Source organism: Epinephelus fuscoguttatus, linkage group LG17 (genome assembly GCF_011397635.1).
Source record: "Epinephelus fuscoguttatus linkage group LG17, E.fuscoguttatus.final_Chr_v1".
In the NCBI taxonomy this organism is placed as follows: Eukaryota; Metazoa; Chordata; class Actinopteri; order Perciformes; family Serranidae; genus Epinephelus; species Epinephelus fuscoguttatus.
The window spans coordinates 14,397,327-14,410,375 of record NC_064768.1 but is presented as its reverse complement, the minus strand read 5'-3'; the positions used below and the strand labels follow the sequence as shown (position 1 = coordinate 14,410,375).

Below are 13,049 nucleotides of genomic sequence, written 5' to 3'. Positions count from 1 at the left end.
TCCAAATGATCATTTGTATATCAAACAATCACCCTGTGTTACCTTGAATTCAGAAAGAAAACTTTGTTTTTTTCTTATGTTTCCAGTGAATGAAGAATCCAAAAAACAGAGAAAAATTGAAGTCGTAGAGGTCTGCATTTAACAATGCAAAATTGCATAAAAACATCGGTTTACAAACTCTAACACAACTCATGCAGTATGATCAAAGATCATCCAAAGTTCAAAGTTATCCAGTCATATGCTCAGTAGTTCCCACGCAGACAGCCCTTTCTAATAGGGAACTGAACAGAGAGCAAAACCTTTCTATGTTCTCTTAAAAGCCAGACTCCACTCACAAACACAGTAATTTTACCTCACTGAACACAGGAGCTGCTGGTCACCTCTGCTGTAGTTTGTTTGTGTTAGTGTGTGACTTTGGTGTTTCTAAATGGTTCATTTGGACTCATCATGGCAGTAGAAGACCAGAAGCTCCCATGTTCAGTGAGGTAAAATTGCTATTTTTGTAAATGTAGTCCAGCTTTGAGGAAAACAGACATAAGTTTCACATTCAGTTCAGTTTTTAGCAAAAATGCATGTGTTTGGAAAGTACTAAGCATGCAACTGGCTAAATCTTCTTGGATTCTCTTGGATGACACAGCACAAGTTGTGTGAGAGTTTGTAAACTGATGTTTTGATAAAGTTTTTCTGTTGTTAAATGTGGTCACCTATGATTTCAATTCATGAAGAATTTTCTCCATTTTTGAATTTTTCATTTATCATGGAGGCATACAAGAAACACTAAGTCTTCTCACAAAATGAACATAACGGGTGAGTAATTGATACACAAATGGTCATTTGGGGGTAGAAGTATTCCTCTAAAGGAATAATTTTAGGGGCATTTCAGTAGTGTTTACTATTTAAAGCTATAATACCTGATTTTTTTGGTCACTTCGGTTGCTTCAAAAACAGTGGTGGTGATTCACTGTACTTTTAGCTCTGTTTTGGTTCCCCCAACTCCTAGGAGAATTATGTAGCTATTAGGCCGTTAAATGTTAGGTGCTAACTTTGTCTGCAGTTTGGTGCTTGCAGTGATTCTCTGTGTTTGTCACCTTAAAGCCCCTTCCCTTTCGCATGCAAGTAGTCACGTGATCCATTGTTAAAAGTATACTACGCAGGAACTGTCAGTTACTGTTTGTAAATAATATTGTCGGCAAAAGTGAAAGCCGACCCCAGATTCACTCTCATTCGCTGATTTCAGTGTAGTGTCCACCATTTTTGTAGCTGCTTACAGTCTGGCACTTGGTTGCTACCTTTTTATTAAGTCCTAAACCCACTCGCACGCTGTCCCTAGAAACATCCCCGGGGTCTTGGCAGATAGATACACTGCTACCCACTTATATTGGGTCATATGTGATGATTGAGAGGGATTACTTACTTATTTACTTACTTACTTATACATTATTTTACAGGAAAATCCTTAACAGTGCACCTTTAATGTAAAGATAGTTAAACCACTTTGAATAGGTTGATATAAACTCTTGTGTCTTTTTATCTCTCCGCATGCAATATACACTTTGCAAAACGTGACTCCAGTTTTCCCATCTGGAGTGAATCATACCCCTGGCTGGACAGAAACAGGTGAGGAATCTGAAACATGGCTGTCCACCAATTCCTGCGGCTCAAATAGCAACTGAAGCATCTCAGAGCTACCGAATACTGCTGCTACTGAAACTGCAAGGGCGACATATGAGCCCTTCGTCTCTGAGTGTTAAAATACAGACAGGATGTATGCCTCAGCAACATTCAACAGACACGCCTCATGAATGAAACCACTTGACACATGATACTTACAACTGTACAGAAATATGACGATAAACATCCAGATTTCACACACATATTAAGTGCATTCGTGAGTGTCTCTTACTTCTAACTACAACTCCCTCTGCTCTGTCCAAATGACAGCAGCCGTTTTTTTTATCCCCTGCATTGTCCCTGTGGATCATCTTGTGCTGGGAAATTCTTGGCGAGCAGAAAGTGCAGCAGTGGACGAAAGAGAAAACGCTGCTGTACTGGACTGTTATCTGCAGACCAAACAGAACACGACTGCACATGCACATGTACAGGTCACTGTGGGAAATAAGCCAGTCATACAGGGATACTTATTTATTTCCAGACTGCAGATTCAAATCTAAACTATACACTTACAGGTCCTTAGGGAGCCACATAATAACCCTGTCATAACTTTAACCATGCTGTCTTTTTACTTTATGAATGTGGTTATGGAGAGTCCACATATTGTTGATTCATCCAACTCGAAGCTGCCATCAGGCCTGTGAATCAATCATTAGAAGAGGGAGTTTCACCAACTGATCATTAAGGAGTCTTGATACTATAAAAAATATACAAAAAACAATATCCTGTTTTTGGACAAGTAATATCTAAAGTTAATCAATTAAACAATAGAAAATATCACCACAAATACATGAATTTACTTTAGTTTTCTTCAAAAGTGAGCATGTGTTAAAGATGTGTCTCGCTGATACTGCAATAACAGGCAATGTCAAAACAATGTCACATGTATCCATGACAATAGAAGGCACTTCCTGTTCGCCTCTGTTCGTGTTAGACACAATGGTCCGCCCGCAGGGCTGCAAGAGTGAAAAAGACAGCTGATGACCCAGGATCACCTGCAGGGCTTATTGGCAAACATGCTGTCAGCTGCTGCCTGTTCAGCACTCTGTATACAATACATAACTCGTAATACAGTAAAAACAATGGCTGATCCTGCCTGAGCAACAGTCACTGTTGTTATGAAAAGGAAATGAAGTGAAAGCGCCCAGCAAAGACTGCTGCCATCAGTAAACAAACCAACACTTGATTCGCCAAATACACGTAATATGAAAAGCAGTACTGCCAGTATCAGGTAATATCTATTATATATGTATTGTTATGTGTGCTGTATGTTTGTTTCCTCCTGAACACAAGTGCATGTTCATACCAATAACTGTAAATGAAGACGGACGATATGACAGCTCCCCAAAACAGTTATAGGCTGCATTATAGGTCATAAACCCTGCCCACTCCATGTTAGCGGATAGCACATGTACCAAACTAAAAACTTAAAGTTAACATCAAAAAGATGGTTTCTGTCATTTTCGATGGTTCTCATCATGCTGGTGTTTGTTTTTCTGATAAGTTTGGTTTTAATTCATTATTCATGCTATGAAAAGGGGGTTTGACGTCACGACTGACAACTGTGTGTGTCAACTGTGTGCTTGCTATCAATGATGCAGCTTGTGATTGGGTCGGACGGGTGTATCGACGGGACCTCAATACTGGGGCTCCACTTCTCCATTGCTACTGCGCAGACTCTGGCTCCAAATGTTTAAAATGGCAGCAGAAATATCCGTAATATTCTGGCTTCATTTTTGCACAGTGGGAGGGAGTGAAGTCATGTTATCAATCTTGATATAAAGTCTATGGTATGTACAGAAAATGACTTGTGACCGTTTCTGATGGACTTGAAAGTTTCTCACTTTGCCCCATTTCCAATACAACCCGTGCCTCTACCAGCTAAAGCTTACTCCTCCATTTTGCATGTTCACATCTAGGGGTAGGGTGTGTGATTTCTGTTGGGATAGAGAGGTCGGCTGAAGCGTAGGGGCTACATGGTCCTCCAAATGAAGGATTTCAAGAAGCACGTTTCAAGTATTATGAGAAATCATCGGCAAGATGATTGTACTGTACGAGCAAAAAAAAACACAAAAAAAAGCTTTTTCTTTGTCAATAAAGATTAAACAATATGATATCCACTGCATTATTTCATATTGTTTCAATGTACTATGGTCCTTCTCTCAATAACAAGCGTAACAAAAGAAATAGTTTGTATGCTGGTGCCTCAGCAGCATAGCAAGCTAACATTACATTACTATTGCTGATTTGTGCACGACAGTGCTGCATTTTGACATATTTCCATGTCACGTTCCCCCCTTTTGATGGCATATGACTCCCAAAACTAAACAAAAGCCAGCAGCAACATTGCTGCACGTGTTACCACTCCTCTAATATCAGTGCAGACTGGCAGGTAGGAGCACATGTTGCTAATGTCAGCCTACAGAGCACTGCTAGAGGCCTGAAGAGTGTTCTTTTTTTATTTGACGACTTGTTTGATCGATTGATACCATGAACCCTAAGTTGTGAACAAACTGTGAACGTCCTGACAACTGACAAAAGGATGCTTATTCTCAATGTGCAGCAACACATGCGGCATTTGTTTATGTAATCACCAGCATTGATGACTATTGACGACATGTCAGGGTCTGGAAGGATTGTCCCATTTCATAGGGGAATATTTTAACCACTAACCCTTCTAACTGTGTTCCAAGAGATAAGGTGACACTGGAAAGCAAGGGGTAGTGGTTGAATATTTTTAAGGGACTGGGCCTGCAACTTTAAACGTTTTCCAAAACAATTTTTCTATAATATTTTTATGACATTTAAATCCCCCTTTTTTTAACCAAAAAAAAACAGTTTATATGGTAATGTTACAATCTGTTACTATTTATATCTGTGGGCAATATTGAAGTAGCTCTGCAAAATTCAAGAGTGAACTTGTCAGGCGAACCTTTCAGGAAGCTAATTTGCCTCTTTGCGACATACATCTGAAACACTAAGCTGCTCAGAAGTCAAGTGTGCTGACCCCTGCCCTGACCTTCCTTTTAACTAGATATCCCTGGTTTGAACCTGCCCTGCTTAAAAGCCCTGCCATCCTCCTTTTACCGGCACATAACCTTCAGAACGCATCATTCACAACAGTGCACTGTTTGTGAAAACATGCTGACAAGGGCGAGACAGAAACCCTGAAGTTGAGGGAGTATCGAAACACACAGAGCTACAGACACAACTAATGGTAGAGCTCCACAAAGGCCAAAGGTTAAAACAGGTTAAGTGTGCCAACAGCCTGGTAGATTGGCTCATAGTTAAACAGCAGGTCTTGTGTTCACATTGTTCTCACAACTGAAAAGGCAAGGATCACTTATTTAAACTGGTAAGCCTGTGTGAAGCTGGAAGCCTCTTTTGTAAGGGAGACCTGGCCAAGATTCTCAGCATAAACAGTTGCAAAAAAAACAATACAAAATCCAGCATTAGACAAAATAACACTTGAAAAGATATAACAGAATAAAGTAAGAACATAAAGCAGAAGGAATGGCTTTAATATCGTTTTGCAGTCTAAGTGAAGTCTCATTCAGTCATCCAGCAATGTAGTTAAATACACCTTTTTAAAAGTCTTCCTCAGTCCTCGTTCAGAAACATGCATGAGACTGAAATAAGCTCAAAATATCTGGGTCAAGACTCAGAGCAAGCTGGTAAAAGAGTGGAATATTAGGGTATTTCAATGAGTGAAATCTACTGTTAGTGATAAGTCACCAAGGCCATGTGTCACTAGTGGCCTTGCTTGTCTCAACACATACCGGAGATAATCAACAGGCTCTTATGTTAAAGAGCTGATTCTGTACCAAGTGCCTGGAAATAGCTGACAAGAATGCACAATGGGAGCAATGGTGTTGAGGTGACGACATGCTTACAAATGAACTGAGCTGCACTGAGTAAGCAGCAGCAGTGTTCAACATATTAAGTAACTCCATTGGGAGTGCTCAATGAAGCGAAGGAGCTTTTGTTGTGGGAGCCCTGGGGAAAACATTCTCAGCCCGTCCCATTGGGCAGGACTCCTTCAGATCTCTCTCCAGGATCATTTAAATGGCACTGCCACCCTGAAAACTCTTCCAAAGTGTTACCACATTTCGCCAGAATACTCCAGACAAACCTCAGCTCCACACAGAACAACCTTTAAAAAGGCTCCTCTTTGGGCTGAGCCAGTTTCACCAGTCTGGTTTGGTTCTGTCCTTAAATTGGAGGCTTAAAGTCCCTATAAATGTCAGTCAGTCTGCTGTTAATCATTTACTTAGTGAGATGTAGATGGTGCACATTGATTCAAAGATTGGTGTAAAAGTAGCACACTCTCCATGGCCTGAATACCTGGTAAACTTAGTCTGGAAATACCAACCACACAGACAGTGGTGTCTGCAGGGTGTGGGAGACACATGGGAGGAGAGAAGTAGCATCTGAATATATTAAGATGCCTCGGGGACACAGGCTGCTCAGAATATCCATTTAGTTGGGCGCATGCCAATAATAGTTAAGTTTGTGTTTCTTTTTTTAAGTGAAATACATAATGGAAAAAAGACTTTGTTTTACTTTGCAAGTTGAGCAAATAAAAATGGTGAAGTCTTATTGGGTAATCTATTTAATGTGTTGTCACATGCAACAATGTGTCAGCAAACTTTTACCACACCTGGTTTATATCAAATACAATAACAGAGTTACTGTACTGATAACAAAGAACCTTCTCTCTTCAGTGCCTCACTAACAAACTTGTTTTTCACCACAACCCATTTTGTGATTTAACAATGCCAAAGGTCTAAAATATAAAATGGCAAACAATAGAACTTTCCCAAAATAAATGAAACAGTCTGAATTTGGCAAAGTTTCATTTAAATTAGGAAATATCCTAATATTTTTTAATTTTTGACATTTTCTAATTAATCTAGTAAATAATTGCCAAAGTTATTGATAATGAAAGAAATTATCAGATGCTGTCGTAATCCAATTAAAGAACAGGCAAACAAGATTATGAAACTAATCAGATTATGGATGTCAACAGAATGTTTTATGCATGTTGATCTATAGGTTAATTTTGCCGCGCTTCAGTTTACTACACTGCCTACAACCCCAAGTCTAGTGGGAGGAAGCTAGCGGCACCGCTGATTCAGCGATAACTGCTTGTAATGCCGTCCTGCACCATCACCATTGCTGTAGAAACATTGTGCCCATTCTCTGATCTCCTACCAGGTGGCTCTGGTAAGTCAGTGGCTCAGTTTTGAGCCTTAAAACCCCTGTGTTATCTATCACTGTTTGCTCTGTTAGCACCATTAGCTGTGTCAGCACGGCCAGTGGTGCTAACAGAGTTAACAATTTTAAAGGGGTTTTGTGGTTAAAAATGAAGCCGCTAACTCACCATGGCTGCCAGAGGGGAGAACGGAGGTTGGCCACCATGTTTTGTAGCATTCCTGTCATAGTGGCAGGACAGCATTACCAGTGCTAATGACAAATGAGTGGCTCCACTGTCAAGCTTTCAACCAACCCCGGTAGTGCACAGTGCAGAGTAGCCAATGCTATCACTAGCTAACCAGTGGAGACTGGAGGGTGGGCAGTGGGCGCTATGTTAGCTGGCCGCTAGCTGTCTGTCAGCAGAGCCAACAGAAAATAAAATAAAAGACAAGATATTTATATTGCAAGACATTAAAATTTCGCCACTTCTAAATGTAGAGCTCTGAGATGCAGCGCAAAAGCTCACTGAGTCAATGGAGAGCCAAACTAAAAGAAAAGACCTCTTGTATTTAATGTCACATCGTGGTTTTCTTAAAAAATGAACCTGTTACCTACCGGTTAGTGAGTGTCGGACTATCGCAAGCAAAATTAACTAAAACTGACATCCCTAGACCAGACACTGGAAAGTTTGTGTTAAGTGTTACAAATACAATTTGATCCATGCCAAAAAGGTACTGGGGTTTAATAACCAGCCTTAATAGAGAAATAATATATAGGAAAAAAGACATTTAAACTACATCACTATATTTGTTATTCTGTGACAATCAAACAGTAAGACACCTGTCAGTGATATAGGTGGGAGGAGCAAGCTTTGCTGATGTAATGGTAAGAAGAGACATCTGACCATGCTGCAGCTTAAACAGAGAAGATGACATGTTTCCTTCACAGCTACAGATGCTACAGATGTTCACTACTGACCATGTTAAACAGTCCCATCCCTGACTGAGGGGCAGGGCAACTTGGCCGTATCACTGCTGTTACCGCGGCGATGCAGCAGCAGCCCCTCTGCACCAGCCGACCTGCTCTGCATCTCTCGGCGCAGACGCATTCAACGTGCCGCATGCAGCAGCAGCAGCCTCCCACAGCTTGTAAAACACACCATCTCAGCACAATCATTACCCCTGACCCCTGCTCCAACCCCTCTGGTCACGCCTGAACACAAAGGGGAACAAAAGCATTCATTTCCTTTTATCCACAAAAACATGCAGGGAGAGAGGGAGAGCAGCGGATTATAATCCCGCTGTTTAACTCAAGTACCATGAAGCCTTCAAAACTGAACTTTTTCTTTAACCTGCATCTATACGATGAGGAAGTCCTCACCAGAGAGGGATTGTGGGAAAATAAGGCGGTCCTGCAAAGCATATGACGGTGATGATGACAACAGTCTGAGGAAACAAAACGTTAAAAAGGCAAGAGGAGTACCTTTGAGAGAGCTGATCTCATGCTGGATAGACCTGGCAGGATCCATGCTCACAGTCTCCCTGCTCGCGACTGCCTGAGGCTCCACACAGTCGAGTCTGAGCTCTGCAAGGTCAGCTCAGCACTGAAACACCACGCTGAAGGATGTAAGCGTCTCTCTGCTAACTGCGGGCTGTTTCTATCCCTCTCTCCCCTCTCTCTGCTCCACTGCTGCCACAGGAGTTGGCAGCTTAGTGTTTTTGTTCACTCCCTCTCTCTTGCTCTCTCTCTCTCTCTGCCTCTCTCTCCTGCCGGCTCGCACATAATTCCTGTCAGCAGAGAAAATGTTAAAGAAAGGAGCACATATCCCTCTGTTCCACCTCTCACCCCTCCCTGATGTCCCGTCTCATCCTTGTGGTATTCAGGGAGGTGCCTCCACCAATACCAGTCACGCTCTACCATCACATCACAACAATGCGTATAGCTGACCAAAAGCCGCCAATGCAGAAAGTGTGATATGATGACTGTTTTGACAGAGGGGTAGGAAGTGACAGGAAAAAATACTGCTGAATGAGATACAACCCACTAAAGACATAAATACCCTGATAAAATATCACTCTAACAGTCTAAGAGATAAAATAATCCATCTACTTTGAAATATGGTGTTATGAAAGTATGAAGTCTGATGAAGTAAAAAATATAAAATTTAGGTAAACGTGACCAAAAGTCACTGGGTGGTTTATTTCTCCATCCTCAGGACAACAGCGTCAGTGACTCAGCATAATCTCCCCCTAAAATACTGTGGACTGAAGGAGCCTCTCTATTTCTCATGAAAAGTGCTGCAGAGGGGACCTTGGACCTCGGAGGGTTTTAGATGACAGTGCACATTTAAGGAAACTAAATTTTGCAATCGAAACAAAATTAAATTACTTCGCTCTGCAATAGTTGTGTTTACACTACATTCACTAATTACAACTGCAAAACAAATTCCCAACAAATTACCCTAAATTAAAATCAGGTTTATGACTGTGAGATGTGAGTTCACCAGTTGCTGTACATGCAATTGAATCACATCTATAATCATTTAATAAAACATTCAATCTATTAATCATAGCCAATACACCAAGAGTCCTAACGGTTTACATATTTAGATCATTGACAGCATTGTTTTAGAAGATGACAGACAAGGTTATGCTGACTTTGACTCAGCATTCTCCTCAAGCCTCCAGTGACTGGCTGGCACTCTGCTGTGTCGTGCATGAAGTCAGCAACACTGAAATTGATATTCTGTCTAAGTATGAAGAGCATGACAGCGGGGATATGCCGCTACAGTTAAGACTGTGACCAAAAGTGGAAAACAAAAACATACACTACTGTATTGTGTGCAGTATGTGAATCTTTAGAGTAGTATGGGGCAACTTTCCCAGTTGGCAGCTCCAAATGAAGAGAGGATTTAAACATATTGACCAAGAGGTCAAATAAGATTCTATGAGGTTTTTGCAGATAAAGTCTAGAGGGCGTTTTCATATTAGCTACGCCAGATTCATACCATGCCCAAGTATGATTGCCTCCCATAAATTCCTCTGCCTCCCAGCTTTCATATTAGTAATTTTGTTCTGTACCAGAGTACATTTGCGTCATTACCTATGTGACATTTGTTTATGTTGTTGCTACAGTGTAGAAAAGAGTGCCAATTACAAGATATCAAGCCCATACGAGGGAGTCCACCTTGACATTATGCCTACTTTTGTTATTTTGAGGAAAATATCAACAGCAATCTTCTGGCCCACCTTCCCACTTTATCACACATGCACAGCACACATGAAACATACTTGAGATCACCTTTCAAGTCGGGCACAGATAAATGTAACATGCACAGTAGAGTACACAGTGTTCCCACTAATCAAACAAACTGGACTTTGTGGTCAAGTCCACTCAACTCCAGGCCCTGGTCCTTGATGTGAAAGCCTCCTTGAGATCAGCACAAAAGTGTCCAATGTAATCTTCTCTTGTCTAATTTTAACAGCAAAACTGTGATGATCTATTTTGTTCCTGTCATAAAGCCAAGCTCAACATAATGAAGACGTTGGAGAGAATGAGAAGAAAATACCATTTTTTTTTCATCCTTAAAGCTCTACTTTTGGAAACTGACATGTCAAAACAGGATGACAACAACAGACTGGTAACTATTATGAAGAAAGGGAGCTCAGCTACAGGTGAAATCTATGGGCCACTGAAACACACAATCAAGAGAGTGTTGCCTAAACCTCAGAGCATCCTGGAAAGCTCAGATCATCCACTTCACAATGTTCTGAGTCAGCATGATTTAGTAATAGGATTATACTTTGTAAGCTTGAAGTTGTTTGGTGTGTATATGACATATTCATGTGTAGGCCTGTGCCCTCTTGTGTTGCTTCTGTTGTTACTGGGTCAAAGACAGAGTCCCAAGGTACCTACAACTGCTACTTCTATCAACATCATATCATGTGATTACACAGCTCTATAGAACAGATGGTCATGTGGTCCCATCATGCATCAGGGCCACGGGATCGCACTGGTTCAGATTTCAGAGTCAATGCCATCTCCTGCTGAGGGCTTGTCTCCTCCTAATTAAGTGTTCACTGGCCAGACTACTTAAATGCAAAGCTTTTAAAAAAGCATCTATTACAATACAATGAACATTATAATGTTCTCAGTGCTGCATGCCTGAAATATTCTCCTGATCCAAAGAGAACAGCCCTGACAGCTGCTTTTTATTATAAAAGATAAATAGCTGAAATATCTAACATTGCCCGCAAACCCACCAAACATACTAAATCATGAAACCAGGATTTAGAAATGTCTGAAACAAAACAAGGCTTCTTTTATGAGGTAAATCAAAAACATGAAACAAGTATTACACTAAATGATTGGGGACATATGAGGATATTTGTCCCAAAATCCTTCTGAAATAGGAAGTTATTTGGCCCATGTGATCAGACATGAGCAGATAAATAGATGTTTTAAGGGCAAACTCAGCTCTTGTTTTTTTAACTTAAAGGACAACTTCTGTATTTTTCAACCTGGGCCCTATTTCCCCATGTGTATGTGTGCGTATGATTGATGGGTACAACTTATACTAAAATTGGTTCAGTATTGAGGGAGGAGGATGCAGCTGGAGCCGCGAAACAAGCTAAAACAGTAATGGGGGCAAATGCGTCCCGTATAAGTTTGCGCATTAAAAGTGCTTTTTTTCACCACTGACCGGTTCAGATCGCCAGTGCTATGAGTGCTATGAGTGGAGTCAGCTGTCAGTCAGTGTTGGAGCAGAGAGGGGGAGGGCTGCCCCGCTGGGTACTGTAAGTGAGTATGTGTGTACGAAGTGTGCGTTTTTTTTTGCCACTGACCGGTTCAGATCGCCAGTGTTATCTCTGTAAATAGCATACTAGCTTTTCCCTTACCTCTGGGCTGTGTGATGTCACGAGCTTTGCTCCACTGTGTCTGTAGCTCTCTCTACTCGTGGGACAGCCGTTTTCTTGAGGAAGAGGTGTTTCAGGATTGGATGTCTTCTCTTCTTCGGCTGGCAGTAGTCATCTTGGGAGAAGGCGCAGTGTCTGGACAGGAGTGTTAGCATCCATTTGTAGCACAACTAGCAACAACTTCAGCATGTCGCCGTCCGACAAAGGCAGCCTATGAAAGCTGTATGGGGTGTTGCGCGACATCCTGTTCTTGCGTTCGGGAAAAAGGCCCGTTTATTTGAGCACTCCAAAAACTCTGGTAACATTCCAGGGGGTAGCATGTAAAAGACTCCGTCCTCTGACTCGTCTAGCGTAACACACACACACACATCCACCTCCCTCAATACTGAACCAATTTTAGAACGAATTGTACCCATGAATCATACGCACACATACACATGGGGAAATAGAGACCAGGTTGAAAAATACCGAAGTTGTCCTTTAACAGGAGCCATCTGGTTAAGGAAAACCTATATTCTCTTCTAACAGACTGCTGCTGAATTAAACAGCCTGCCTTTGACCTTGCACTCTCTCACACACACTGTATTTGTGCCCAACTGAGCTGCCAAATGATTGTGTCTCGCGTGAGAAAACATTAGTAAGACACTTGCAACAGTGTAAAACACCTGTATAGCAAGTTGCATTACACTGTTGGTATATTTTCAGCCATGGGTTTGCTACAACTTTGTGCTATAGCTGAGAAATTATTCAGGAGGGCTGTAATGACCCCTTTCCCAATCAATATACAATCAATGAATGCTTGTCAGACTGGAGGTAAAGCACAGATCACATTTCAGCCAGCTTCAGCAGCAGCAGCAAAGAGCGGTACAGTATCTGTGGGAGATGGGGGATACTGGAGAGATTAACCCTTCACATGATGACAACATAAGCGCAGATTTCAATATCAAGTTTGGGATTGATTCATAAACACTTACTGTAACAGAGAACAAAATGGGACATTTAGTCTAACTCTATTCAATTATCCAAATGCTTCTTTTTAAGGACAACAACCCAAAAAGGACAACAACACAATTATACAACAAGACATGCAGTCTCTTCCTTGTTACTGAGTTCAGTCCTGTTTAATCAAATATTTCACTTTGTTGTGACTCACCGAGGACTTTTAATCCCCAAATTGAGGCTCTCAGGCAGAACATTCTTAGACTTTTACTCTTGAGACCAGCAGTTCCTATAATGGCCCAAACACCAGACTTAGCCATCTTGAGC

At 41.3% G+C, this 13,049-nt stretch overlaps 1 protein-coding gene across 4 annotated transcripts in view; it reads right to left on the bottom strand.

Moving 5' to 3' along the window:
• pleca (plectin a) overlaps positions 1 to 13,049 on the bottom strand; it is a 141,625-nt gene that overhangs the window by 80,522 nt on the left and 48,054 nt on the right. Inside the window, exon 1 of one of the 4 annotated variants that reach the window (XM_049602651.1) lies at positions 8,350 to 8,583. The exons of the other annotated variants lie outside the window; for them this stretch is intronic. Within the exon in view, the coding sequence (XP_049458608.1) occupies positions 8,350 to 8,395 (46 nt within the window). The 5' untranslated portion in view covers positions 8,396 to 8,583. Of the gene's footprint in view, positions 1 to 8,349; positions 8,584 to 13,049 lie in introns of those variants that run through there. 4 annotated transcript variants of the gene reach the window in all.